This window comes from Oncorhynchus kisutch, linkage group LG4, assembly GCF_002021735.2.
Source record: "Oncorhynchus kisutch isolate 150728-3 linkage group LG4, Okis_V2, whole genome shotgun sequence".
NCBI lineage: Eukaryota > Metazoa > Chordata > Actinopteri > Salmoniformes > Salmonidae > Oncorhynchus > Oncorhynchus kisutch.
This window is the reverse complement of record NC_034177.2, coordinates 70,189,334-70,214,014: the sequence shown is the minus strand read 5'-3', so window position 1 is coordinate 70,214,014 and position 24,681 is coordinate 70,189,334. Positions and strand designations below refer to the sequence as shown.

At 43.7% G+C, this 24,681-nt stretch overlaps 2 protein-coding genes across 3 annotated transcripts in view; one reads left to right on the top strand and one right to left on the bottom strand.

The window, feature by feature from the left end:
* Positions 1-144: 144 nt before the first annotated feature.
* asrgl1 (asparaginase and isoaspartyl peptidase 1) lies at positions 145-22,918 on the bottom strand. Its single transcript, XM_031823544.1, has 7 exons — positions 22,788-22,918; positions 21,918-22,106; positions 12,911-13,053; positions 12,077-12,231; positions 11,789-11,910; positions 749-859; positions 145-619 (listed from the first exon to the last, which is right to left on the bottom strand). Exons 2-7 carry the CDS (start codon positions 22,102-22,104, stop codon positions 405-407), a joined length of 933 nt encoding a protein of 310 aa, XP_031679404.1. The 5' UTR covers positions 22,105-22,106; positions 22,788-22,918; the 3' UTR covers positions 145-404.
* LOC109906983 (regulating synaptic membrane exocytosis protein 1) overlaps positions 22,023-24,681 on the top strand; it is an 80,055-nt gene continuing 77,396 nt past the window's right edge. Inside the window, exon 1 of one of the 2 annotated variants that reach the window (XM_031823537.1) lies at positions 22,023-22,135. The gene's annotated coding sequence lies outside the window, so the exon portion shown is untranslated. Of the gene's footprint in view, positions 22,145-24,681 lie in introns of both variants that reach the window. The other variant, XM_031823536.1, reaches the window with a different exon arrangement.

Genomic DNA, 24,681 nt, shown 5'->3' with positions numbered 1-24,681 from the left:
CGTCCACAGTACATGTAAGGGACACACACTCCACGTGTCAACTTTATGTGTAACTCTCTGCTAGTATTTATGCATGTCATGACCAACAATGGCTGTTAAGGACTCCAAAGGAGGCACTGAAAACCCCTCAGAAAGGACAGCCTGTTTGTTTTTAAAACACACTTTATTCCGTCATAGTTACATTTGGCAGTTGATCAACACTTTCCAAATACTGGCTCTAGATATGAGCATTGATTTGAGGATTAGACAAAATGGAAATAATACTGATTGCTAAAAACACAGTTATGGTAAGAGTCTAGTGGATGGAAAATGTTCAATTCAGTGCGTTCTATGGATTGTTTACCTATGCTTGTTAGTAGGGTTTCTTTTAGACTCTCAACACATAAGTGGACGTGAAGTATGTGTTAGTTGGGGTCGTCTATGTTCTTTGTGAAGTGTTCTCCAGTGTACAGGCCATAGTGGAGTGTTCGTTGCTGGGCTGCAGCCCAGGCCATCTGCAAGCTGCTGAAGCGAACAGACCATTCACCCTGGGGGTCTACCACCACCACTCCCCCCAGACCTCCCACCCTGTCCTTCATATAGGCCAGGGCCTCGTCTGCTGCTGCCTCCGCGCTGCGCCCTGCAGGAGACACACCAGGGAGGGAGGATAAATGGATGGATTGATGCATGGATGAGGTTATAAATGGATGGAGTTAGTGAAGATTGCATGTCAATCAATCTTTTTTTTTTCATAAATCGTGTGTGTTACCTTGCTCCATGTGGAACAGGATGAGTCTAGCCAGAGTGACCTTCATGATGGCTTCACCCTCGCCCGTCGGGGACACTGCTCCAACCCTGTTATCAGCATAACCCCCACACCCTGAAACACATACACACTGCTTTTCACACACTATAAGAGGGAAACATCTGCTACATGTATTGACTTTCATGTGGTCTTAAAGCCTGTTGGAATACTTGAAAAATCAGTCTTCCGTAATGAATTACCAATCTGACAACTGGATTAGTAGAAGCGGTGTGGAAACCTTTTCTAGCCTTGATAGCGTGGCATAGCTGTAACATACCTGGTTGTCTGAGGGTGCAGTTTCCACTCTGAGCCACTCGATGGCGAGGTAAACAATAGAATAGACTACATTTACAGAATGCTCTTTACAGGTACCAAAAAGAAAAGTTGTAAACAAACAGAGTATAAAAAAAATGCCCTGCACCTTTAAGGGTATTTTCTTGACAAGCCAGTCAGACAGTAACCTTTTTTGGTGCTCTCCCCTTGGGTGTCAGGTCAGTTTCCAAAAAAGAGAGGGGAAAAAAAACGTAATATGGAAAAATATTGTATCTATATGGAAAATACATTGGATTTGAAAAAAGTAATCAACATAAACTGTTCTGAGAACATTGAAATTTCAACCACAGATTTATGATACCAATTTTCAACATAGACAAACCTTGTATAAAATGTTGAATTTGACCTTTGAAACAATGTCAGATCTTCAACATTATACACACCATTAGAATAAAACAAAAAAACAACAGTAGGCTGGTCAGCACATCCTACTGAAGAGTTGATCTACAACTATTCATTTGGTATCCTATCTAGGGTTTTAACCAAGCCCGGCTTAGCTTTTATATTTGTAACTGACTACTACTACCAATATGCCATCAGTGAGAATAATTGAGAGATGAACTGCAACAATACATCATCAATGATGGTTATTTTGGCCTACATGGCATCTGCAAAGTCATCAACAGCTATTGTTTCCATTCAACCCAGGGTTCAGCTATCAATAGACAACAAATTACCAAAGCTTGAAACCCTAGGCCTGATTTCTAATGTAATCTTCAAGTTAATAATTAGATGTTGGATTTACATCAACATCTCATCCAAAAATCCAAGTTAAAGAATGACTAAATCAAATCAAACTTTAAAAGGGAATTTAAAGTTTGATTAGATTATGTCCTATTCTTTAACTTTGGTTTTGGCTGAGTGTAACGGTTGTCGTCTGGAGATAGAGAGGACCAAAGGTTAGTGGTTAGTGTTCATCTTTTTAATGGAAAACTGAACACTTCAAAAACACAAAACAACAAAGTGGCAACCCGAAAGAGTTCTATCTGGTGCAGACACACTAAGACTGAAAACAACCACCCACAAACGCAAACAGAAAACAGGCTACCTAAATATGGTTCCCAATCAGAGACAATGACTAACACCTGCCTCTGATTGAGAACCATATCAGGCCAAACAAGAAACCCAACCTAGAAACACAAAACATAGAATATCCACCCAACTCACATCCTGACCAACTAAAACAAAGAAATAACTCGGGTCAGACGTGACATTGAGATGGAGACGTGAATCCAACATATCAATTATTCATTTGTAGACAAACTGGAATTAAAGCCAGACTAAATCAGTGGCACAAAACATATACACTGCTCAAAAAAATAAAGGGAACACTAAAATAACACAACCTAGATCTGAATGAATGAAATATTCTTATTAAAAACTTTTTTATTTACATAGTTGAATGTGCTGACAACAAAATCACACAAAAATGATCAATGGAAATCAAATTTATCAACCCATGTAGGTCTGGATTTGGAGTCACACACAAAATTAAAGTGGAAAACCACACTACAGGCTGATCCAACTTTGATGTTGTCAAAATGAGGCTCAGTAGTGTGTGTGGCCTCCACGTGCCTGTATGACCTCCCTACAATGCCTGGGAATGCTCCTGATGAGGTGGCAGATGGTCTCCTGAGGGATCTCCTCCCAGACCTGGACTAAAGCATCCATGATAAAGAAAGACATGATGTCCCAGATGTGCTCAATTGGATTCAGGTCTGGGGAACGGGCGGGCCAGTCCATAGCATCAACACCTTCCTCTTGCAGGAACTGCTGACACACTCTAGCCACATGAGGTCTAGCATTATCTTGCATTAGGAGGAACCCAGGGACAACCGCACCAGCATATGGTCTCACAAGGGGTCTGAGGATCTCATCTCGGTACCTAATGGCAGTCAGGCTACCTCTGGTGAGCACATGGAGGGCTGTGCGTCCCCCCAACAAAATGCCCCCCCCCCCCCCATGACTGACCCACCGCCAAACCGGTCATGATGGAGGATGTTGCAGGCCGCAGAACGTTCTCCACGGTGTCTCCAGACTCTGTCACGTCTGTCACATGTGCTTAGTGTGAACCTGCTTTCATCTGTGAAGAGCACAGGGCGCCAGTGGCGAATTTGTCAATCTTGGTGTTCTCTGGCAAATGCCAAACGTCCTGCACGGTGTTGGGCTGTAAGCACAACCCCCAACTGTGGATGTCGGGCCCTCATACCACCCTCATGGAGTCTGTTTATGACCGTTTGAGCAGACACATACACATTTGTGGCCTGCTGGAGGTCATTTTGCAGGGCTCTGGCAGTGCTCCTCCTGCTCCTCCTTGCACAAAGGCGGAGGTAGCGGTCCTGCTGCTAGGTTGTTGCCCTCTTACGGCCTCCTCCACGTCTCCTGATGTACTGGTCTGTCTGCTGGTAGCGCCTCCTTGCTCTGGACACTATGCTGACAGACACAGCAAACCTTCTTGCCACAGCTCGCATTGATGTGCCATCCTGGATGAGCTGCACTACCTGAGCCACTTGTGTGGGTTGTAGACTCCATCTCATGCTACCACTAGAGTGAAAGCACCGCCAGCATTCAAAAGGGACCAAAACATCAGCCAGGAAGCATAGGAACTGAGAAGTGGTCTGTGGTTATCACCTTCAGAACCACTCCTTTATTGGGGGTGTCTTGCTAATTGCCTATAATTTCCACCTGTTGTCTATTCCATTTGCACAACAGCATGTGAAATTTATTGTCAATCAGTGTTGCTTCCAATGTGGACAGTTTGATTTCACAGAAGTGTGATTGACTTGAAGTTACATTGTGTTGTTTAAGTGTTCCCTTTATTTTTTTGAGCAGTGTATATCTCCTTCATATGTTGATATTTGGTTGCGGTACACTTTTACAATACAGTAAATAGACTTAACTGGTCGACAAGTTAACAAATTAGATGTTGGATTCACATCTACAACTGTACCAAAATACAATTTAAAGAATAGGATTAAGAATATTTTAAATGTTTTAATCAAAATGTTTTAATAAGGAGGATGGTAGGGGACGCCATGTGCGACTGACGTGTTTTCCGTTTGCTCCCGTGGTATTCTTAAAGTTTATGTGAATTCTGCAGCAGAACCGTATTTATTTTCAAATATTAATTTGGTGATCCCTTTCCGTAAAAACCAAGACTACTTTGCTTCCGAATGTCAGCATGTCGACCAAACTTAAGGCCAAAAGCATGACTTTGAGAAAAACCCGGCCTACAAGACCCGCTCTCATCACCGCCCTCTCCTGATTCTGAGGGCCCGGGGACGCACACTTTACCCGGGGGTGCGGCTTGGCCTGGCGGCGCTGAAATAAACATTGTCGAGGCCATCAAACTACTACGCTCTGAGATAGTTGAAATGAAAACACAGGTGGTTGCTACGATTGAGGCCAGAATACATGAGGTTCCTGATACTTTAAAAGCAGATTTAACCATCCTGCGGAACGAGACTGTGCCAGCAATCACATTACTCAAAACTACAACTGCGTCACACACTACAACGATTGTGGCACTGGAGGCCTCCGCTACTAATGTCTCCGATTTAACTACATCCCTGGAGGCTGAAGTTAAACGCCTAGCTGCGGATTTGAAAAAGGTGAAGGAGAGCTGCGTGTTTAGAGGGATTCTCTCGCCGCAATAATCTGAGACTTGTATCGGTCCCAGAGTCCGTGGAAATGCATCGCGCCACGGATTTAGTTTCAGGGCTGCTGAAGGATATTCTTGCCTTAGATGAAAAGCCCCTGATTGATCGAGCCCACCGGTCGCTGCGCCCAAAGCCCCGGGATGGGGAGAGGCCCCGTGACATAATTCTTCGAGTGCACTTTTTTCATGAGAAGATGGAGATCCTCCGACAAGCCCGCAATACCACTCTGAGCTTTCAAGGACAGAGCTTTTCCATCTACCAGGACTACTCCCCCACTGTTTCCAGGCAGCGCGCAGCTTTTGGACAGGCCAAACGAGTACTTCGGGACCATCCAAGTGTGAAGTATGGACTGCGATTCCCGGCCCATTTATGGATATCTCATGAGGGTAAAGACTACACATTTGAATCTCCGGATGAGGCTATGGCTCACATTCAACGTCACATCAAGAAGTCTTGAATATGCTCACAGTTCAGCAACTGTTGCTTGCGAACTGTGGATAGTAAGTAACCCACTTGTGGTACAATTTCCTTACTTCAAATTAGATTTTTGGCTGAGAGCCTTTATACATTTAATTTATTTTCTCTCTCAATGCCTGTTATAAGACTGGGAATACAATTATATACATCTACAAGTGGTGCTTTTGTCATTCCGTTTGCACAAGGGATTCGCCTTTTTTTATTTGAAAGAATACATACAAATCTTTCATTTTGCTGCTTGATCCACTAACAAAACGCGACTTTAAAGAGCGGGACTGTGGGTTTAGGTTTAAGACCGCACTCTCACAGACATACTGTACGAAGAGAACATGTTCTATTTAGGCTTGTACCTCGTTTGGGGAGGTATTGTCTGGGATGGGGGGGAGGGGGTGGGGGGGCAGGTTGAATTGTTCAGTTCTAATGTTTTACATTATTACATTACATTATTACTCTGAGACAAGTTATTCTGGGGGTTTTGGGCGCTCATTGCTTTTCCATTCTATGCTCTAAGTACATTTCTTGGAATACCAAAGGGGTTAACAACCCGGTGAAGCGTAAGAGGGTGTTGACACACTTAAAGGGTTTGAATGCAAATATTGCATTTCTACAAGAGACTCACTTGAGGACTGGTGAGCATTTTAGGATGCGTAAGGACTGGGTTGGTCAAGTGTTCCACTCAAACTTTCATAGTAAATCAAGAGGTGCTGCTATTCTGGTTGATAAAGCTACTCCCTTTGTAGCTTCTGAGGTTATTGCTGATCCTAAGGGACGATACGTCATAGTAACCGGTGAACTGTTTTCTACCCCTCTTGTTTTGGCTAGTGTTTATGCTCCCAATTGGGATGACAAGTTTCATTTCTTCCTTTCTGTCTGCTATTCCCAATTTAGATTCTCATTTGTTGATTTTAGGGGGGGATTTCAACTGTAAAATGTCCACAGTTCTTGACAAGTCCTCACAAACAAATACAGGCCCATCTAAATGTGCCCTACTTATTCAATCCTTTCTTCAGAAATATGCTATGTTTGAGGCCTGGCTTTTCCTACATCCTACAGATAGACAGTATTCCTTTTATTCTCATGTTCATCAAACATACTCCCGGATTGATTACTTCTTTTTGGACAAAAAACTTCTGCCTAACCTTCGGCAGTGTACTTACGAGAGTATTATTATCTCTGACCATTCACCATTAGTGTTTGAACTAGAGTTTCACCAGCGACCTCCTATGTGTTATCAATGGCGTCTCAACCCCATTTTACTCTCAGATAAGGAGTTTGTCAATTTCATTTCTTCTGAAATCACCTTATTCCTAGAAACTAATTCAACACCAGGTATGTCCTGCTCTACCATATGCGAGTCTCTCAAAGCATACCTACGTGGCCAAATTATTTCTTATACAGCCAACCAAAACAGAGTTCGCTCCCAGCGACTTCGGGACCTGAGTGAGTCCATAGCCACATTGGATGAGAAGTATGCTACGGATCCTTCCTCTGATCTGCATAAAGAGCGCCAACTACTCCAATCTGAATTTGATGAGCTTTCTACCAGGCAAGCTGAACAGTTACTCTTGCGAGCTCGATACAAAGTCTATGAACAAGGCGACAAGGCCAGTAAACTCCTTGCGCATCAGATCCGTAAATCTGAGGCCTCACGTTTAATCCCACAAATAAGGACCCCGTCTGGTGCCACCACAGTTATACATAAAGAGATCAATGATCAATTTAAACAATTTTACTCTGCGCTATACACCTCTGAATCCCCTCAAGACCCCTTGCTGATTGACACCTTCTTTAATGGCTTGAATATGCCTTCAATTGATACAGACTCCCATGACTGTCTAGAAGAAGAATTTACGCTTGAGGAGATTGCAACAGCAGTGTCCGCAATGAAAAGTGGTAAATCACCGGGTGCGGAGGGTTTTCCAACCGAATTTTACAGGACATTTTCTGGTCTGCTTTGCCCATTCTTGTCTCGACTATTTGCAGAGTGCCTCAATACTTCAAAGCTACCGCCTAGTCTTTATCAGGCTTCAATTTCATTACTACTAAAGAAAAACAAAGACCCCCTGGAATGTGGATCCTATCGCCCAATCTCGCTTTTAAACTGTGATTACAAAATCCTAGCTAAGCTTTTAGCCATCCGTATGGAAGGCTTGCTGCACCAAGTAATACACTCTGACCAGACTGGCTTTGTGAGAAATAGGCATTTATTTTTCAATATTAGGCGCCTTATGAATATACTGTACTCCAAAGCGTCGGAGGCCCCGGAGGTGGTGGTCTCACTTGATGCCGAAAAAGCGTTTGACCGCGTTGAGTGGGATTACCTAACAGCTGCCCTTTATAGATTTGGCTTTGGCCCCAAATTCATTGCGTGGATAAAGATTCTTTATTTTTCCCCCATGGCTTCGGTACAGACTAATAACTTGTCCTCTGACTATTTTCCCTTGCACCGCGGATCCAGACAGGGTTGCCCACTCTCCCCCTTGTTGTTTGCTTTGGCAATCGAGCCTCTCGCCATTGCACTACGCTCTAATGATGCCATTCAAGGCATAATCAGGGCGGGCTGGGAGCAGAAAGTCTTGCTATATGCTGACGACCTCCTTTTGTTTGTGGGGATGTTTTTCAGTAGCAGGGACTGGGAGACTAGTCAGGATCGAGGCAAAGATGAACGGAGCAAAGTAGAGAGAGATCCGTGATGAAAAACCGCTCCAGAGCACTCAGGACCTCAGACTGGGGCGAATGTTGACCTTCAAACAGTACAATGACCCTAAGCACACAGCCAAGTCAATGCAGGAATGGCTTTGGGACAAGTCTCTGAATGTCCTTGAGTGGCCCAGACAGAGCCTGGAATTGAACCCAATCGAACATCTCTGGAGATACCTAAAAATAGCTGTGCAGCAACGCTCCACATCCAACCTGACAGAGCTTGAGAGGATCTGTAGAGAAGAATGGGAGAAACCCCAAATACAGGTGTACCAAGCATGTAAGGTCATACCCAAGAATACTCGATGCCTTAATAGCTGCCAAAGGTGCTTCAACAAAGTACTGAGTAAAGGTTCTGAATACTAATGTAAATGAGATATTTCGATTTTATTTTTTACAAATTAGCAAACATTTCTAAAAACCAGTTTTTGCTTCGTCGTTATGGGGTATTGTGTGTAGATTGATGAGGGGGGGGGGGGGTGTCATCCATTTTAGAATAAGGCTGTAACATAACAAAATGTGGAAAACGTCAAGGGGTATGAAAACTTTCTGAACGCACTGTATCTCTGGTCGGTCTTGGAACATATGGGAATTGGCGCCAATTTCATTAATATGATTAAAATAATATATGCCGATCCCTAGCCATAGTTCTAACAGGCAATATCCACTCTGCTCCTTTCAGAATCACTAGAAATAACAGACAATGCGATCCAATCTCACCTGTGCTTATCGTATTATCCATGCAGCCCCTGGCTGAGGCAATATGCCGAATTATAGGAAATAACACAAATTTCCATCAAATCTACTGATCACTTCATCTCATTGTACGCGGATGATATTTTACTATATCTAGACAATGCATCTCAATCGCTTCCAAACGCATTGATGACCATAGATTAATTTGACAGATTTTGATGAAGCTGAATTTATCTAACCAAATCAGCAATAGTGCCTCTCAAGACCCAATGTAAGACTCCATCTCTACCAGTGGTGGTCAGTCACCTTATTTGTATTACAGCATATTGGATGACTCTCATTCATATTCCATTCACCCACTTCAATGTAACAGCGATAGGTTTAGGCTACTACATGATACTTGATTTTTCCATATTCCCATCATGAGGTTGCTACAACCTAGCCTATGAATAAAAGTTTACAACGTAGGTGTACACAGGTCGAGAGACACATTTGAGGTGACAGACAGTGACACATAGACAGTGTCATGCAATACCGCCTTGCACACGCTTGCCTGCATCGAGCTGATATAGGGTGTAATCATTAGTCCAACAGTTGCAAACAAGAGTTTATATTGGACAAATTCAGGTATGTTTATCCCAGTTTTGTTCTGTACGCTTCAGTTTAAGAAACATTTCTCAGAATTGACGGAATGAATACACCCCTGATCACGCATAAACACAGTTCACTTTCATAGCAGCCACGTTGTATTCCTCCTCACATTTATGCACTCTCGTCTTCTCACCTCTGCCCTTCGTTTGCAGACTTCAATGCACAACACATCAGCTGTACGTGACCAGGTGAAAAGAAATCTAAGCCAAACCGCCACACACAGCCTACATCATTTTCACCATATTAGCTAAAGTAATGTCATAGCTAATAGAACTAATGCGTTAGTAAACCCCACTACAACCATGCAGTAATGTTACAGCGTAACGTTCGTAAGCAGTTACACCGGTGGGCCCCGGTGGCAATAAATTTGTAATATCAACAGCATACATTGACTGGGAAGAGTTCCAGTGTTGTGTTGTAAAGTCATAGCCAGCTAGCTAACATAGCATCCCCCTGTTTGAGCAGGGTGTTTCAGTAGGCTAAACTAGACAGCTGCATTTGCTAGCTAAGTAAATGAAACTGAAAAATAAATTCTTCATTTTAGAAGAAATTAATTTGTTCAAAACTGTTCAATGGTTGTTGTTCTCTCTCTTTGAGTAAACTACTCAACATTTTATATACTGCAGTGCTAGCTAGCTGTAGCTTACGCTTTCAGTACTAGATTCATTCTCTGATCCTTTGATTGGGTGGACAACATGTCAGTTCATACTGAAAGAGCTCTGATAGGCTGGAGGAAATCCTCTGGAAGTTGTCATAATTACTGTATAAGTATATGGAAGGGTGTGAGTACCATGAGCCTCCTAGGTTTTGTATTGAAGTCAATGTACCCAGAGCAGGACGGAAGCTAGCTGTCCTCCGGCTACACCAAGGTGCTACCCTATAGATTGCTGTTGAGGCTACTGTACACCTTATTTGCAAAATTGTGTTTAAATCAATTATTATTTGATTTACAGTCAACACTCACTACCGAGTTCCAAACTGCCTCTGGAAACAATGTCAGCACAAGAACTGTTCATCGGGAACTTCATGAAAATGGGTTTATTCATCTGGCAGCCAGATCAATGAATCTGGGTTTGGAGCCAAAGCCAGGAGAACGCTACCTGCCCCAATGCATAGTGCCAACTGTAAAGTTTGGTGGAGGAGGAATAATGGTCTGGGGCTATTTTTCATGGATCGTGCTAGGCCCCTTAGTTCCAGTGAAGGGAAATATTAATGCTACACCATATAATGACATTCTAGACGATTCTGTGCTTCCAACTTTGTGGCAACAGTTTGGGAAAGGCCCTTTCCTGTTCCAGCATGACAATGCCGTAGTGCACAAAATGAGTTCCATACAGAAAAATGGTTTGTGGAGATCGGTGTGGAAGAACTTGACTGGCCTGCAGAGAGCCCTGAACTCAACCCCATCGAACACCTTTGGGATGAATTGGAACGCCAACTGCGGAGGAGGAGGCTATTATAGCAGCAATGCCCGTGATTTTGGAATGAGATGTTCGACGAGCAGTTGTCCACATACTTTTGGTCATGTAGTGTATATATACAGCTTTTGGAAAGCACCATATTCTGACCTATCCATTAAAGTATGTTTGACATATCTAATTGAATCTGAACGACCCTTTAACTGGAATACAATATGGACAAATATGACCTTGGCATCCCATAATCCAAACCATCAATTTATCGATTTTAAGTTTGTTCACAGACTGTATTTAACACAGAGGAAACGTTTTACGATAAACTTGGCCCCAACTCCCAACTGATCACTGTGTTCTCTAAATCAGGTAGGCACATTTCCAGGGGAGTCCCTTGCAGTTAAATGCTTCTGGGGCAAAGTTACAAAATGTATTTCAAAGTGCATTATTTTATACTGTGTATTCAATGCTTTGCATCTAGTGTGTTACTTAACAATGATAGCCCCTTGAATCTCTCAACCTGAGAAGATTACTGCTGACAGGCAGCATTACCGCAAAATAAACAGGCTCATGGATGGGAAATGGGGGGTGAGTTGGGGATATCTTTGTTTGTTTGTTTGTACTTGTAACCTCCCTGATATTTTTTAAAACTTTGAATGGAATCTCAACTGCAATTCAGGTCATTTGGTGGTGCTATTATATGGAGTGCAGTGTTTAACCCCTGTTCTGTGTATGTGTGTAAATGTATGTGCATATGTTGTGTACGTACTGTATGCCTGTGCCTCTGCACTTTTATGAAGCAATCTATATGTTTGAGGTAGCAGTGTGTGTTGTTCAGAATGCTGGCTGTAATAATCTCCATAGTCAAATATTAACCCAGCAGGTCGTGAGTGAGTGGCTCCACACCACCACACATTCCTCCACGTCTCAGCGGTCAGGGTTCACCAAGCCACTCAGCTTTCTGGATCACTGTTAAAGCTGCAGGTCTCCTCCTCATTTCCCCACTCCTCTCTTTCTCTCTCCTACTTCCTCTCCACATCTCTTTACCTCATAAGACATAACATCAGATGTCTCACCGATACATGCTGTGTCCCCCACCCTGCCCTCCATCTTGTTCAGCATGCCACCGGTGGAGGTGGCACAGGCTATGTTCCCCTCTGCATCCACCGCCACCGCCCCTACCGTACCCATCTTCCCCCTGTGACAGACACACTTCAATTAAAAATGTCATTAACATCTATCATACCATGCTATGTTCAATCATGTCACACTATCATACATCTCATCATGTTACAATCCATTTCAATATCTATCTATTGTATTCAACTCTATGGTATGAAATATCATGTCATGCTTTATCTTACATCTGGCACTCCACCGGGTTGGCATCAGCTGCCAGGTTCTTCTTCCAGCGCATACGGGCATACTCTGTGATCAGTGATTCCTCTGGCACCTCGGGAACACCCATCGACCGGGCAAACTGACTGGCACCCTCTCCAGTCAGACACAGATGGCTCGTCTGCAATGGGTAACGGGCTCATTCAATGGGGAACAATGTTCAATATGTAGAGAATATACTGTACCTCACTTGCTTACGCGTGAGAGAGCGCTGTGGGAAAGTGCGCCGGATGACGCAACACCTGACGGCACAATGCCTCTCCCCTATTTGACCTAGATAGTTTCTGTGTATGCATTGATATGTAGGCTACATGTGCCCTTTAGATTTAAAAAAAAACATTTTTTGATATAGTTCTGTCCTTGTCCATTAATATTCTGTATTATGTCATTATCATGTTTCATGTGGACCCCAGGAAGAGTAGCTGCTACTTTTGCAACAGCTAATGGAGATCCTAATAAAATACCAAACACCCTGAACTGTCTAAGCAAAGTGTGTGTGCCTGTGTGTACGCCGGATGACGCAACACCTGACGGCACAATGCCTCTCCCCTATTTGACCTAGATAGTTTCTGTGTATGCATTGATATGTAGGCTACATGTGCCCTTTAGATTAAAAAAAAAACATTTTTTGATATAGTTCTGTCCTTGTCCATTAATATTCTGTATTATGTCATTATCATGTTTCATGTGGACCCCAGGAAGAGTAGCTGCTACTTTTGCAACAGCTAATGGAGATCCTAATAAAATACCAAACACCCTGAACTGTCTAAGCAAAGTGTGTGTGCCTGTGTGTACAGTACCTTGTCCATGACCAGTCTGGCCAGTTGGATAGGATTGGCCACTTTTCTGACCGCAGAGACCGCTCCGCTGGCCAGATATCTCCCGTCCATCACGATGGCGTCCATCTCCACCTCACCCTTAGCATTCAACACCGAGCCTAGCCCTGATGCATGCAGAGATACAAGAGGACATAGACACATGTCTTCAGATTATGGCGCCGACGGAGATGGCAGCATCGCGACGAGCTCTTAAGCAACTCTGCAGTATTTTGTTTGTTTATGTACTATCGTTTACTTTATTAGCTCAGGAATTGTTGTGTCATTACATACAGCCGGGGAGAACAACTGGATATTAGAGTGGCGGTAACTCACCAGAACTACCATCATTACGACCAAGATTACGACTTCCCTGGAGCAGATCCCATGATTATTCTCCCGAGAGCAATCAAATTTATTCCAGAGGCCACCCCAAAACAATGCCGGCGAAGGAGAGGTACTCGAGGCGGTCTTCTAGTCCGACTCAGTATGCGTGCACACCATCCACCGCACCACAGTATTTTACTCGCTAATGTCCAATCTCTGGATAATAAAATATGCAAACTGGAAAACACATATCCTGAGGCTGCATTTATTGTAGCTGGGGATTTTAACAAAGCAAATATGAGGAAAAAGGCTCCCTAAATTCTATCAACATATTGAATGCTGTACTCGCGCTGCTAAACCCTCAACCATTGCTATACTACCTTCCAGAATGCATATAAGGTCCTCCCCCGCCCTCCATTCGGCAAATCAGACCATGATTCCATCTTGATCCTCCCCTCCTATAGGCAGAAAGTCAAACAGGAAGCACCCGTGGTGAGGACTATTCAACGCTGGTCTGACCAATCGGAATCCACGCTTCAAGAATGTTTTGACCACGCAGACTGGGATATGTTCAGAGTAGCTTCAGAAAATTACATCTGCAAATATACCGATATGGTGAATGAGTTTGTCAAGAAGTGCATAGGAGATGTTGTATCCACTGTGACTATTAAAACCTACCCCAACCAGAAACTGTGGATAAATGGGAGCATTCGCGCAAAACTGAAAGCACGAACCACCGCAATATGGAAGAATACCCACAGAGTAGTTATTCCCTCCACAAAGCAATCAAGCAGGCTACACCTCGCTATAGGGACAAAGTTGAGTCCCGGTTCAACGGCTCAGACACGAGACGCATGTGGCAGGATCTACAGACAATCACGGATTATAAAAGGAAAACCAGCCACGTCGTGGACACCGACGTCTTGCTTCCGGACAGGCTGAACACCTTCTTCGCTCGCTTTGAGGATAATACAGTGCCACTGACACAACCCGCTACCAAGAACTGTGGGTTCTCCTTTGGCGTGGCCGACATAAGACCTTTAAGCATGTTAACCCTCACAAGGCTGCCGGCCCAGATGGTATCCCTAGCCGTGTCCTCAGAGCATGCGCAGACCAGCTGGCTGGTGTGTTCACAGATATATTCAATCTCTCCATATCCCAGTCTGTTGGCCCCACGTGCTTCAAGATGGCCACCATTGTCCCTGTATCTAAGAAAGCAAAGGAAATTGAACTAAATGACTATCGCCCCGTAGCACTCACCTCTGTCATCATGAAGTGCTTTGAGAGTCAAGGATCATATCACCTCCAGCTTACCTGTCACCCTAGAATCTCTTCAATTTCCTTACAGCCCCCAATAGATCCACAGACGATGCAATCGCCACAACACTGCACACTGCCCTGTCCTGTCTGGACAAGAGGCATACCTATGTAAGAATGCTGTTAATTGACTATAGCTAAGCATTCAACACCATAGTACCCTCCAAGCTCATCATCAAGCTCGAGGCTCTCGTTCTGAAGCCCGCACTGTGCAACTGGGTCCTGGACTTCCTGACGGGTCACCCCCAGGTGGTGAAGGTAGGAAAAAACACCTCTTTGCTGATCCTCAACACCGGGGCCTCACAAGGGTGCGTGCTCAGCCCACTCCTGTACTCCCTGTTCACCCATGACTGCATGGCCAAGCACACCTCCAACTCAATCCTCAAGTTTGCAGATGACACAACAGTATTAGGCTTGATTACCAACAACGATGAGACAGCCTACAAGGAGGTGAGGGTTCTGGGAGTGTGGTGTCAGAAAAATAACCTCTCACTCAATGTCAACAAAACTAAAGAGATGGTCATGGACTTCAGGAAAGAGCAGAGGGCGCACCCCCCTATTCACATTGATGGGACCGCAGCGAAGATGGTGGAAAGCTTCAAGTTCCTCTTCATACACATCACTGACAAACTGAAATGGTCCAACCAAACAGACAGTGTGGTAAAGAAGGCGCAACAACGCCTCTTCAACCTTAGGAGGCTGAAGAAATGTGGCTTAACACCTAAAACACTCAATCTTTTACAGATGCACAATTGAGAGCATCCTGTCGGGCTGTATCACAACCGCAAAGCTCTCCAGAGGGTGGTACGGTCTGCCCAACACATTACCGGGGGCAAACTTCCCGCCCTCCTGGACCCCTACAGTACCCGATGCTATAGGGTGGCCAAAAAGATCATCAAGGACATGAACCACCCGAGCCACTGCCTGTTAACCCGTTATCATCCAGAAGGCGAGGTCAGTACAGGTGCATCAAGCTGGTACCGAGACTGAAAAACAGTTTCTATCTCAAGGCCATCAGATTGCTAAACAGCCATCACTAGCACATCAGGGACGGCTGCCTATAGACATAGATTAGGAATCACTGGACACTTTTAGAAATGAATCAATAGCCACTTTAATAATGTACCGTATCTAGCATTACTCATCTCATATGTATAAACTCCACTCCACACTATTCTACGGTATCTTAGTCACTTTTAAATTGTGTTTACATATTGAATCACCCATTTCATGTACTGTATTCTATACTCCACCACTGACTGTTAAACAGTCATCTCCAGCACGTCAGAGGATGCTGCCTATAGACATAGAATAGGAATCACTGGCCACTAAGGAAATGAAACACTAGCCACTTTAATAATGTCTCTTTATCTTGCATTACTCATCTCATCTCATATAATATATATATATATATATATATATATATATAAACTGTACTCTTAGTCACTTTAATTGTTTGTAAATATTGCATCACCCAGCTCAGTGGGTGATGCAATATTCACCCAGCTCAGTTTTTCATAATTCCTGACATTTAATCGAAGTAAAAATTCCATGTTTTAGGTCAGTTAGGATCACCGCTTGATTTTAAGAATGTGAAATGTCAGAATAATAGTAGAGAGAGATTTATTTCAGCTTTTATTTCTTTCATCACATTCCCAGTGGGTCAGAAGTTTCCATACACTCAATTAGTATTTGGTAGCATTGCCTTTTAATTGTTTAACTTGGGTTGAACGTTTCGGGTAGCCTTCCACAAGCTTCCCACAATAAGTTGGGTGAATTTTGTCCCATTCCTCCTGACAGAGCTGGTGTAACCGAGTCATGTTTGTAGGCCTCCTTGCTCGCACACGCTTTTTCAGTTCTGCCCACAAATTTTCTTTGGGATTGAGGTCAGGGCTTTGTGATGGCCACCCCAATACCTTGACTTTGATGTCCTTAAGCCATTTTGCCACAACTTTGGAAGAATGCTTGGGGTCATTGTCTTCAGATGTTGCTTCAATATATACACATCATTTTCTTCCTCATGATGCCATCTAATTTTGTGAAGTGCACCAGTGATAAAATAATTTAAATGTTGAAAGACAATGATTAAATAATTCCACTCCGAAACCTTTTAACTGTATGAAATTGATTAGAATCATAAACTACACACATCAGATTATAATTTTAAATCGGAATTAGGTTAAACAATTTATCTGTATAGTGGAATCTTGTATGTGGGGTCCGAAGAAAGATACAGAGAACAGTTAACCTGTGTTTGAACCGACCTGGCTAGGCCTCTGAGGAACCTATGAGAGCATAGGGAGTATTTCTCAAGGTTTCTCAAGGTTTCCCTAATCTCTGGGGAATGTTGGCTGGGCCGTGATCCACAGTGGTGAGAACTATAGAGATAAAACTCACCTACTGTTTGTGTGGAAGTACGTGCGTAGGATACATGCTGTTTGTGTGGAAGTACGTGCATAGGATACATGCTGTTTGTGTGGAAGTACGTGCGTAGGATACATGCTGTTTGTGTGGAAGTACGTGCGTAGGATACATGCTGTTTGTGTGGAAGTACGTGCGTAGGATACATGCTGTTTGTGTGGAAGTACGTGCGTAGGATACATGCTGTTTGTGTGGAAGTACGTGCGTAGGATACATGCTGTTTGTGTGGAAGTACGTGCGTAGGATACATGCTGTTTGTGTGGAAGTACGTGCGTAGGATACATGCTGTTTGTGTGGAAGTACGTGCGTAGGATACATGCTGTTTGTGTGGAAGTACGTGCGTAGGATACATGCTGTTTGTGTGGAAGTACGTGCGTAGGATACATGCTGTTTGTGTGGAAGTACGTGCGTAGGATACATGCTGTTTGTGTGGAAGTACGTGCGTAGGATACATGCTGTTTGTGTGGAAGTACGTGCGTAGGATACATGCTGTTTGTGTGGAAGTACGTGCGTAGGATACATGCTGTTTGTGTGGAAGTACGTGCGTAGGATACATGCTGTTTGTGTGGAAGTACGTGCGTAGGATACATGCTGTTTGTGTGGAAGTACGTGCGTAGGATACATGCTGTTTGTGTGGAAGTACGTGCGTAGGATACATGCTGTTTGTGTGGAAGTACGTGCGTAGGATACATGCTGTTTGTGTGGAAGTACGTGCGTAGGATACATGCTGTTTGTGTGGAAGTACGTGCGTAGGATACATGCTGTTTGTGTGGAAGTACGTGCGTAGGATACATGCTGTTTGTGTGGAAGTACGTGCGTAGGATACATGCTGTTTGTGTGGAAGTACGTGCGTAGGATACATGCTGTTTGTGTGGAAGTACGTGCGTAGGATACATGCTGTTTGTGTGGAAGTACGTGCGTAGGATACATGCTGTTTGTGTGGAAGTACGTGCGTAGGATACATGCTGTTTGTGTGGAAGTACGTGCGTAGGATACATGCTGTTTGTGTGGAAGTACGTGCGTAGGATACATGCTGTTTGTGTGGAAGTACGTGCGTAGGATACATGCTGTTTGTGTGGAAGTACGTGCGTAGGATACATGCTGTTTGTGTGGAAGTACGTGCGTAGGATACATGCTGTTTGTGTGGAAGTACGTGCGTAGGATACATGCTGTTTGTGTGGAAGTACGTGCGTAGGATACATGCTGTTTGTGTGGAAGTACGTGCGTAGGATACATGCTGTTTGTGTGGAAGTACGTGCGTAGGATACATGCTGTTTGTGTGGAAGTACGTGCGTAGGATACATGCTGTTTGTGTGGAAGTACGTGCGTAGGATACATGCTGTTTGTGTGGAAGTACGTGCGTAGGATACATGCTGTTTGTGTGGAAGTACGTGCGTAGGATACATGCTGTTTGTGTGGAAGTACGTGCGTAGGATACATGCTGTTTGTGTGGAAGTACGTGCGTAGGATACATGCTGTTTGTGTGGAAGTACGTGCGTAGGATACATGCTGTTTGTGTGGAAGTACGTGCGTAGGATACATGCTGTTTGTGTGGAAGTACGTGCGTAGGATACATGCTGTTTGTGTGGAAGTACGTGCGTAGGATACATGCTGTTTGTGTGGAAGTACGTGCGTAGGATACATGCTGTTTGTGTGGAAGTACGTGCGTAGGATACATGCTGTTTGTGTGGAAGTACGTGCGTAGGATACATGCTGTTTGTGTGGAAGTACGTGCGTAGGATACATGCTGTTTGTGTGGAAGTACGTGCGTAGGATACATGCTGTTTGTGTGGAAGTACGTGCGTAGGATACATGCTGTTTGTGTGGAAGTACGTGCGTAGGATACATGCTGTTTGTGTGGAAGTACGTGCGTAGGATACATGCTGTTTGTGTGGAAGTACGTGCGTAGGATACATGCTGTTTGTGTGGAAGTACGTGCGTAGGATACATGCTGTTTGTGTGGAAGTACGTGCGTAGGATACATGCTGTTTGTGTGGAAGTACGTGCGTAGGATACATGCTGTTTGTGTGGAAGTACGTGCGTAGGATACATGCTGTTTGTGTGGAAGTACGTGCGTAGGATACATGCTGTTTGTGTGGAAGTACGTGCGTAGGATACATGCTGTTTGTGTGGAAGTACGTGCGTAGGATACATGCTGTTTGTGTGGAAGTACGTGCGTAGGATACATGCTGTTTGTGTGGAAGTACGTGCGTAGGATACATGCTGTTTGTGTGGAAGTACGTGCGTAGGATACATGCTGTTTGTGTGGAAGTACGTGCGTAGGATACATGCTGTTTGTGTGGAAGTACGTGCGTAGGATACATGCTGTTTGTGTGGAAGTACGTGCGTAGGATACATGCTGTTTGTGTGGAAGTACGTGCGTAGGATACATGCTGTTTGTGTGGAAGTACGTGCGTAGGATACATGCTGTTTGTGTGGAAGTACGTGCGTAGGATACATGCTGTTTGTGTGGAAGTACGTGCGTAGGATACATGCTGTTTGTGTGGAAGTACGTGCGTAGGATACATGCTGTTTGTGTGGAAGTACGTGCGTAGGATACATGCTGTTTGTGTGGAAGTACGTGCGTAGGATACATGCTGTTTGTGTGGAAGTACGTGCGTAGGATACATGCTGTTTGTGTGGAAGTACGTGCGTAGGATACATGCTGTTTGTGTGGAAGTACGTGCGTAGGATACATGCTGTTTGTGTGGAAGTACGTGCGTAGGATACATGCTGTTTGTGTGGAAGTACGTGCGTAGGATACATGCTGTTTGTGTGGAAGTACGTGCGTAGGATACATGCTGTTTGTGTGGAAGTACGTGCGTAGGATACATGCTGTTTGTGTGGAAGTACGTGCGTAGGATACATGCTGTTTGTGTGGAAGTACGTGCGTAGGATACATGCTGTTTGTGTGGAAGTACGTGCGTAGGATACATGCTGTTTGTGTGGAAGTACGTGCGTAGGATACATGCTGTTTGTGTGGAAGTACGTGCGTAGGATACATGCTGTTTGTGTGGAAGTACGTGCGTAGGATACATGCTGTTTGTGTGGAAGTACGTGCGTAGGATACATGCTGTTTGTGTGGAAGTACGTGCGTAGGATACATGCTGTTTGTGTGGAAGTATGTGCGTAGGATACATACTGTTTGTGTGGAAGTATGTGCGCAGCTATAAAATGGATGTCTTTGTATAATGGACTTTAGTACAGTTTATTCAGAGAACAACATTTTTGCATAAACTTTGACTAATTATTATTAGACCCATGGTCTTACAGATCTCGGGGATTGGTCAGAGCTATTGATTGTCAGTTATTATCATTGGGATTGAAAATTCATGCGACAACAAGTCCCTCCTGCAGCAAAGCACCCCTACAACATGATGCTACCACCCCCGTGCTTTATGTTTGGGATGGTGTTCTTCGACTTGCAAGCCTCCCCCTTTTTCCTCCAAACATAATGATGGTCATTATGGCCAACAGTTCTATTTTTGTTTCATCAAACCAGAGGACATTTCTCCAAAAAGTACGATCTTTGTCCCCATGTGCAGTTGCAAACCGTAGTCTGGCTTTTTTATGGCGGTTTTGGAGCAGTGTCTTCTTTTTGCTGAGCGGCCTTTCAGGTTATGTCGATATAGGACTCGTTTTGCTGTGAATATAAATTATACTCTACCCGTTTCCTCCAGCATCTTCACAAGGTCCTTTGCTGTTGTTCTGGAATTGATTTGCAGTTTTTGCAACAAAGTACGTTCATCTCTAGGAGACAGAACACGTGAGCGGTATGACGGCTGCGTGGTCCCATGGTGTTTATACTTAGGTACTATTGTTTGTACAGATGAACGTGGTACCTACAGGCGTTTGCAAATTGCTCCGAAGGATGAACCAGACTTGTGGAGGTCTACAATTGTTTTTCTGAGATCTTGGATGATTTCTTTAGATTTTCCCATGATATCAAGCAAAGAGGCACTAAGTTTGAAGGTTGGCCTTGAAAAACATCCACAGGTACACCAACAATTGACTCAAATGATGTCAATTAGCCTATCAGAAGCTTCTAAATCCATGACATCCTTTTCTGGAATTTCCCAAGCTGTTTAAAGGCACAGTCAACTTAGTGTATGTAAACATCTGACCCACTGGAATTGTGATACAGTGATACAGTGAAGTATCAACTTAAGTGCATGTAAACGTCCGAGTTCAATTGTATACTGTACTCTATACTATGCCACTATCTTTGTCCAATCCCGCTCTGATATATATGTTTATCTATTCTTTACTTAGATGTGTGTATTTTGAGTATATGTAGTGAAACTGTTATATATTACTGCACTGTTGGAGCTAAAAGCAGACGCATTTCGCTCCACCCGCAATAACATCTGCTAAACACGTGTATGTTTATTGTAATTTGTACCTTTATTTAACTAGGCAAGTCAGTTAAGAACAAATTCTTATTTTCAATGACTGCCTAGGAACAGTGGGTTAACTGCCTGTTCAGGGGCAGAATGACAGGTTTGTACCTTGTCACCTCGGGGATATGAACTTGCAACCTTTCGGTTACCAGTCCAACGCTCTAACCACTAGGCTACCCTGCCACCCCGGCATTTTATGTGACCAATAAATGTGATATTCTTTATCAACCTTTCTTTATCCAGGTTAGTGTCATTGACAGTAAAATCTGGTAGCACTTCATTTTATGGTACAGTTTCAACTGGTGTTCACAACAACAAAAAAGTACAAGATAAATTAATAATTATTTGGTAATTCCATGTTAATATTGCGTAATTATTACCATGGAACCATGTAGCAAGTAAATATAGGTGGAGCTATTTACCTTATCTGACCCTATTGCTGATCTCAGAGGGGCCAGGTGGTTTTTCTCTGGCCATGTGACCTGGCTAGGAAAGACTCCAGGACCTAGTCATGGGTGTGTGTTTACCTGCGTTGTAGTGGTGGTCATTCTCCAGCAGAGTGACGGCCTCCACCACAGCATCCATGGCACTGCCCTGCCCCTGGAGTTTGGAGTATCCCCCCCTGACTGCAGCCTGGACCCCAGCACAAGACATCTGCACACGCTCTTTAGGGATGAACCCCGCTCCCCCATGGACCACCAACACAGGCAACATGTCTGCCAGAGAGGCCCAGGAGAGAGAGATGGTAAGACAGGTAAAGCGATTTAAAGACCTTATACTAAAGAGGTTTGTGTTACACATGGGCTCATGGGGATGGCCACATAGTTTAAATATCAATCTTGAAATTGAGGTGTCCTGATTTACCCAGTGTCTAATATTAAGGACATTCTTGGGAGATGAACTAGTCACCACCAAAAAACCTGCTTGAAACCATTGTTGGGTTAGAGCTGGGCAGGAACAAAAGCCAGCACTGTAGCTCATCACGGCCAAGCGGTGGCCACTGGTGAACATCATACTCCCCATTGTGCCAGTTGTTTTGTTTGGTCAGGAAAAACTCCTGGCCCGTGCACACTTAATAATAGTTTCCACAGGTCCATCCATTAGCATTGAAACGGCACTTACGTTTCATATTATAGAGTAGCCTACTCTATATAATTTAAACCAGTTGTCACCACAATTTGTGCAAAGGAATAATTCAATGCATCCGAAACGAATGAAGTGGGACTTTAAGCTTAGACACGACCACAAATAAATAGCGCAATGGACACCAATCGGAATGTGTGTGAAAAATAACACTATTCGATGTTGACATAATATACATTTGTATACACACGGAGAGAATATGCACTGATCATTTTTGCTGAGAAATGTTTCTAGTGTTTATATTTATTTCTTACCAGATAATCGGTCGACGTTCAGTACTCGACACCAGCGCTGTTATTAACATATGTACTAGTCTCCCGTCATCGGCACTTCCTCTTATTCGATGAGGTTTAACGGCGGTTGGCAACCAATAAATGTTGCAACCACGCCACCTCCTTGACTGGAGTAGAACTCCCTTATACTTTGCTTGAAAATATAAATAAATAAACAAATACCCTACCATCTAACACTACACTCACAAACAAATACAAATAACACCACCTACTCCACTATTGAAATATATTTAGTCCTAGGGTAGGCCAACAACCTGACAGGATGGGACACCACCTACTTAACACACCCTGCAACTCTTCTGATGTCAAGTCTTGCACACCCAAATACCTCTATGCAGCTGCAACCACAACCTCTATTTCCTGTGACTTACGTTCCATCCCTGGAGTACCGTTGATAACCATTGCTATAAATGCTAAAACTCCAATCTAACAGAAACATTTTTCACTTGTTGGTCTATCCCTCTGTACTGGTACAGATATACTGTACCCTTGACCCCATCTTCCTCTACTTTCTTCACTGCCTCAGCATATGACAACTTCTGCACTACTCTAACCCTGGAAACCTCAACCTGCCCCTCTCGCACAGGATATTTCTGATTCCCAGCCCAATGAGCTCCTCTACAATTAACACATACCACTACTTTCCCCAATGCTACACATTCCTTTGTCTCATGCCCTTCTGCACACCTAGGAACCCCCCTCCTACACACTGCTGCTACATGCCCATAAGTTGAACACCTGTAACAACGTAATGTGTTCGGCACAAAAGCTCATACAGGATAACTTATATATCCTAAAATCACTTTGTCGGGCAAAGAATCAACATCAAAACAAAAAAAAACTGATATTAACTCTTCTGTTTCACCACTCACCCCTCCCTGTCTGCGTCCCCCACCCTGTCTGCGTCACACCAAACGACGAGCATCACAAACACCAGGAATCTTCCCCTTCAGTTGGTCAACTTTTACATTTACTGCTACCCCAGTAATCACTCCTTTCAATGGCACCCTTTTCTTGAGGGCAAAATAACTCACATTACTTAACCTCGTTTGTTTAACGCAGAAAGCCTTCTCCCTCTGACCAGCAGAAACAACAATTATCACAAGACCACTTCTGGTTACCCTCACCAATTCTACAGCACCCAACTCTGTTTTCACCCACCCTGTAACCACAAATGGAACAGCCAAAAGTCATGGGTCCACTTTTTCCAAAACTTCACTCCTACTGTCACACTCATCTTTTCCTGACCCTTGGTGAAAGCCTCGGCCCGAGAACTTCACCACACATACCACATCCAATACTTCGACCTCATACTGAGTATTTTTCACCAGTTTAGCTGAGACAGGTAGAAAAGTCCTCTAGAAGCCAATTTGTAGGCTATCCCATGTACAGTCTCCTACTGCTAGGTGAACGGCAATTTAACGTATGGCTCTACAGCAGTGGCGTCAAGATATCACCATATCAACATAAAAGTTATTTTTAAGTTACGTCTACATGTTATTCGGGGCTAATAATTAACCCCAACATGAATTCTTATTCTTATTATTGTTCATTATTAGGCCTTGGAACAACAATGTGTATCTTGTGTTGTTTTTAAAATGCTACCATATGGAAGCATTGTGTAAACCTAAATAAGAAACAGCCAAATGTTTAATTTTCAATCATCCCAGGTTACAGCGAAACTAGCCTATGCAGCACCCCTAAATATTGCACATTTGTAGGGTGACAGATTCCTAAATCAATGGTGTTAGTGGCCTGAACGTCAATACTTGTTTGTCCAGTGAATAGCTTCTATTATTGACCGGTACGTGCTGCCATCTGCTGGTAGGCTGATAGTGTACGAATTGGGGCTGTT